The sequence below is a fragment of the Echinococcus granulosus genome (assembly GCF_000524195.1).
Source record: "Echinococcus granulosus chromosome Unknown EG_S00003, whole genome shotgun sequence".
NCBI lineage: Eukaryota > Metazoa > Platyhelminthes > Cestoda > Cyclophyllidea > Taeniidae > Echinococcus > Echinococcus granulosus.
Window position 1 is genome coordinate 1,414,341 of NW_020170383.1, and position 5,841 is coordinate 1,420,181.

Genomic DNA, 5,841 nt, shown 5'->3' on the forward strand with positions numbered 1-5,841 from the left:
CAGCCCAGGTGTTCTATGAGTACGAGGACCAGGGAAGAGGAGACCTACGAGTCCCGCCCTACACCTCAAGTGCCCAAGTTCTTGCAGCACTTTGTTCTTAAATTATCTTGCAAAACACACAATTACGGTTTAAGTTAAATATTACTCAAGTATAACCCAATTATGACCTTATACTTAAAGCCTATCCGGGGAGTAGTTGGCGGAAGAATGCACAACCACTAAAGCAATCAAATAGTAGGTCGTAAGTTTTATGCATAATAACATCCAAGCGCGACTTCTACTGCCTTCGAGGAAGGACAACTCAATGAAAACTTAAGCTTTCGAGAGTTGAATTTTCTTTGCTATTAATTATTTGCATTTTTTCTAAAACATTGCCTATGCCGCCATTGTATAATCTAGCGCCCACTGTAACACATTTTTGTGTTGAATATTAATTTGTCAAACGGCTTAAACTAGTAGCAAATATTTTATTACCGTTTGCCAGATGCAATTATCTTATGGGTCGATAATGGGGTGAATCGCTCGCATGGTCACACCTAGCCTCGTTGCGCACTCTTGTTCTGGTCTGCTGTCGTTTACGATTGAAATGCAGAATAATCACAATGAGACCCATCCCGAGCAGCAGGTATACTTGTTTTATCAGCTAAACAATGTAGTGCTTATAATTTTAACAAAATCAAATTATTATGGAGCCTAAACACGTTGTCCGTGTTTCAGGTCGGCAAGATTTAGCTAACCTTACCGACTTGGCTCTGCTCTAATTATTTCTGGTTTATGTTAACTCTACATGCATGTTTAGATCCAGGAACTTGGGAAGAAGATTGCTTCTGCAGAAATCGCTGAGCAGTCTTTCGCGCTAAAGGCTCCCAAGGGTACGCGGGACAGAAACCCTGTGCAAATGCGTATTCTGGAGCAAGTGTTCGGAGTCATTCAGGATTGTTTCAAGCGTCACGATGCAGTATCCATTGAAACGCCTGTTTTCGAACTGAAAGAGGTGTTGACTGGGAAGTACGGAGAGGAGTCAAAGCTTATTTACAACCTTGAGGACCAAGGCGGCGAATTGTTGTCGCTTCGTTATGACTTAACCGTACGGCTGCGATCTACTTCCACTTTTACTTTTGGAAACAACTCACATTTTTATGTGTATCTTAGGTTCCCTTCGCTCGATACGTTGCAATGAATAAAATTATGAGTATTAAGAGATACCAAATTGGTAAGGTTTATCGACGTGATCAACCTGCTGTGAATCGTGGGCGTTTCCGTGAATTCTATCAATGCGTAAGCATTTTCAACGTTTTAAATCTTCCACTTTCACTAGTTGTTTTTGATACTTCATTGATATTCAATAAACGTATTAGGCCTTTTAGTTTTAGCTGTAGTAATTTAACCTAACGTACTGCTTAGAAGCTTTATAACCCGAATATCAGTTTGAATTGGCTTTTCTGCCGAATATAAAGGTAGCCTTTAGTCTACCGTTTTTGTAACTGCTACATGAGCCCCTTATCGAAATTATAATGAGATACGGTTACTGAATCACTGCCGGAATATTATTCAGCGTTTGTTCTGATTTCCTAGCCTATAAAGACATGGAAACCGCGGGACTATTGTATTCCAGATTTGTGTTGAAATACCTTATATCAGTATCTTCTGCAAAAATTAAACGTCACGATAATTGCTGAAAAATCCTAGATAGGCGAATCCCTGCATGTTTAGCGGACTCACCATTCCACGAATTAATGTTAACTAATTTAATACTTTAATCACATCCTACGAACCCCTCTAAAACTAATCCGTTTATAAACGGCCTTTTATGATGCGTGTATCTGCGACATCTCCCGTGTCCATTTTAGACTGGGTTATATATTTCCAAACTATCATAAAGAATTCATCTAACTGCAATAATTCATCGTCTTACAGGACTTTGATATCGCGGGAAACTATGGACTAATGATGGCTGATGCTGAATGCTTGCGCATTGTCTACGAGGTGTTGCGTGATTTGAATTTGGGCGACTTCGTTATAAAAGTCAATCACAGGCGCTTCCTAGATGGTATTTTCTCTGTCATTGGTGTTCCTCCGGAAAAATTCAACACCACTTGCTCTTCTGTCGACAAACTTGACAAGGTGATGTTCAAATTTTATTCCTGTGCAACTCATGTATTCTTTCGAAATCATGTTTGGGTTATTGTAATTTGTTGTCATCAATCCGATCTTGCAATGAAACAATCACTCTACCCGATCTGCTTTTCTCACTTCGGTGTTCCCTTTTGCCTTTCTTGGGTCATCAGTCAAAACTTTTACAGAGTCCAACTGTTAAAAATCACTTTGTGTATGTGTGTTTGTTCTATTTTTGTTTTACCTCGTCATCGCTGTTACAGGCAACATGGGAGAATGTGGAACAGGAGTTACTGCAGAAGGGTCTTTCACCTGAGACGGTGGATCTTATCGGTCACTACACACGAGTTACAGGTGAAGCTGAGGTTTTGGACAAGCTGGAGGCCGATCCTCGTCTTGCCAACTCGACCGTCATTCAAGAGACCCTGAGAGAAATGCGCACGTTGCTGGATTACTGCCAAGCAATGGGCATCATGTCCACACTCAAATTAGATCTTTCTCTCGCTCGTGGTCTTGATTATTACACTGGTGTTATCTACGAGGCTGTTCTCACGGGTCTGTTGTGTGTGTATGTGTGCGTGCACTCTTATATTTTTCTGGATTTCATCACAACCACGTCCTATCGTAGTGTTGAATTAGAACGCTATCTTGAAAATATATTGAAGCCCATATGTTCACAGTTATGCATCACAATTGTTCTGTATAGTACCCGTTTTGCTTTTGGATGTTGTTCATTGCTTATAATTTCTCCGTCACCATAACTATGTTGAGTGGCTGCTCACTCAATGAAAGGCCAAGTAGATCTCCTGCTACTTATTTAACTTAAGTACATTTTTATCAGGCTTCACTTATGATGATAAGTGGCAGTCTGAGGCGGCAGCGACACTCATACCAGAGCGTCCCCCAAATTCCAAAAAAAAGTCCAAGAAGAAAAGTAAACAGATGGCAACAGAAGCAGAGGACGATTCTGATGCCACGGAAGGCGCGGTGGGTAGTGTGGCTGGAGGCGGCCGTTACGACAATCTGGTCGCCTTATTCACCCCTAACTCACCGAAGGTGCCCTGTGTGGGTGTGAGCTTTGGTGTTGAGCGTCTCTTGGCTATCTCGGAGATGTTGGCTCGTCGACGTGCTGCCACCGGTGATACCAACGCCTCCACTACCATGCGTGCCACCGAGACTGAGGTAATGGTCATCGTCGCCCACAAGGGGCTCATAGCACCTCGTCTCCAACTGGCTCAGGAGTTGTGGGACGCCAAGATTAAGGTGCGTGCCACCCTTTCTAGATGTAATTGAGTGTGTGTTACTTTACTTCCAAAATGGAGTATTGGCTCTCAATAAGAGTATTAATTCCATCCAGCATTAACTCATTTCCTGGGTACTATGTGCTCAAGAATGGGTCGATGAAAACTTCAACTTGACAGTGATATTTCTTTCCTGGTCAATTTTCTTAGGAATATATGGTGTTGTTGACCAATTCCTTTTTGTCAGAATGAAGTGCTTTAATGGTTAAAAAAATCTTAAAACCATATTTAATCTACAGATCAGAGAAATGCACGATGAATATTGTTTTAAGTGTGTGTATACCCTATAATTAACTTACCACAATCCTCTCCTCCGTTAGACTTCGGTTTCTGCACAGCGATATTCTGGGGGATATGGTGGGTATTCACCGTGGTATTCTGTTCATTCTTCCAACCAGTGCTTTTAATTATTCTCTCTTCTTTCCCTATCAAGATTACTTAGTTCCTTGCTAATCCTCTCACTATTTAAATTATTGTTTGTTTTGAGTTGAATCGTGGAATGCATACACGCTGTGGTTGTGTTCATCCAAGTTGGATTGTTCATAAAATCTGAAATAAAACGATAACTTTTATTGTCCAATGTGCATTAAAAGATTTTATCTTGAACACTGTAACTCTCCTTCACAGTGGGTTTCGTCCTCTTCTTTTTGCCTTGTCGTAGAAATGCTATTCACCCCTTAGCTCTATTCAATATTTAAGGTCATGCTCATGAGGCAATCTAAATGTTTGTGTTCTTCAAGTTGAATGCACAGAAGCCAATTCAAAAGTTTGTACTATCCATTATTTTTTGGGAGATTTTAATTCGGAGTGATGTTTGAATCACTATTTTTTGTTTTCTTGGACTTTTTGATAATTATTTAATCATACCTTTACTCGGCAAAATCCTATTGTTCGTGCGGCCATCCCCTCAGGACTTAATAATCTGAATTCATCCAGTTGTACTCTTCGTATTTAACTTTGGATGATTATGGTAGTGCTCTCGATTACCGTTTCGGGATGCTTAATTATCCTGTTGCCTAAATATGCATTTCTCTTAGGTCACGGTGATATGCCCAACATCAGATGCGCCACGAGCATGGTGTTCGAAGATCTTGACATAATTGAGTATGATTGCTTTTTCCATTCCTAAAACCAGATTGTGTTGCACAACTTTTTTTATGTGAGATGGTGATCGCTTTAACCACTACTGACTGCAAGTGTTGTCCAAACGTTTTTCTTGGATAGAACTATTAAGTTGTTTTAGATTAAAATCGGTGTTATTTGAGGCAGTATTTTCATCCGAAAGACCAAGATACAGGTAGCTTTAGTCATACTTTACTCTGTTTTCCTTGTTCCCTTCAGACAGCCTTTTCACACAAGGATCAGCCGAGGCTGCTGGACCAGTTGCAGTACTGCGAAAGCACGGGTATCCCACTGGCGGTGCTGATTGGGGAGGCGGAACTCCAGCGCGGGGTAGTAAAACTGCGGTGCATCAGTACGCGAAAGGAGCGTGAGGTGGCACGCGCTGACCTGCCTGCTGCCATTCGCAGTGAGTTGGAAGCTCTGCGCGGAGAAGCACGACAGTGATCTCTCTACCTTTTCACCCCGTAGCCGTAATCAGGCCTGTATTTTCCATGCCAACCATTTCTGCTTCCCTGTCCAGTGTGTTTATTGTGTGTAGATGTACTGAAAACCTATTTAACATCGAGGTTTCAACGTGGAATTGTTCCTTTGAGGGAGGTATTCGGTTATCTTTCAAGTTGGGTACTATGCGAAATCTTTAGTGAATGGGCGTTTAGCAAGCAAAAAAAGGGAAAATTTATTCTTTTGATTTACTCTGATTTCCTCAGTATCTGCGCCTTCACTTTAAGGCAAAATAGCTAATTTGAGATCTTTTAAATGAAAGGTGAAAACTGAACCTGTGTGTTTTTGAGCTTGAACTGATTCCTATTACCTTAGCCCAATTCTGTATTTCTTTGATCTCTGGACTACGCTGAATAAGGCTTGGAAGTTTGGCAATGTAAAGCTTGTGTTCAATGGTGTATTCTGGGATTAGCAGCTTGAAAATGCACAGCATACCTTCCGTTCCCCCCCCCCCGTTCTTTCATTTACTCGTGAAATCCGATTTATTGAAATCCTTTTGAGTAGGTGGGGCCCCACTTGTATTTGCGGCATTCAACAGAAGACGAGGACCAGGTCATCATGGAACTAGGGTATTGGTGCCGCCATAAGTCGTCCGATCCCAGTTGAAAAGTGGGAGGAAGTGTTTGTTTTGTGTAAGCGGGACTTCAGAATCCTGTGCTGCTTGATTTGATTAAGACTGTAATTCATTAAATGGGGGAATTTGTAGTTTCTTCTCCAATTGATAAACATAATCTGCTGTTTTTGGCCCGTCAATTTCCCAAGACGGGTTGTGTGTTCACTAACTTTTACAAAGGGTTACTCT

At 41.3% G+C, this 5,841-nt stretch overlaps 1 protein-coding gene across 1 annotated transcript; it reads left to right on the forward strand. All coding sequences in view use genetic code 11, as the record gives it.

The window, feature by feature from the left end:
* Positions 1-526: 526 nt before the first annotated feature.
* EGR_00838 (Histidyl-tRNA synthetase, cytoplasmic) lies at positions 527-4,982 on the forward strand (the record flags this gene model as incomplete). The annotated part of the gene is made up of 7 exons (XM_024490087.1): positions 527-625; positions 800-1,087; positions 1,153-1,278; positions 1,918-2,124; positions 2,379-2,670; positions 2,957-3,378; positions 4,758-4,982. The coding sequence occupies 7 exons, from the start codon at positions 527-529 to the stop codon at positions 4,980-4,982; spliced, it is 1,659 nt and encodes a 552-aa protein (XP_024355490.1).
* Between the last annotated feature and the right edge of the window lie 859 nt (positions 4,983-5,841).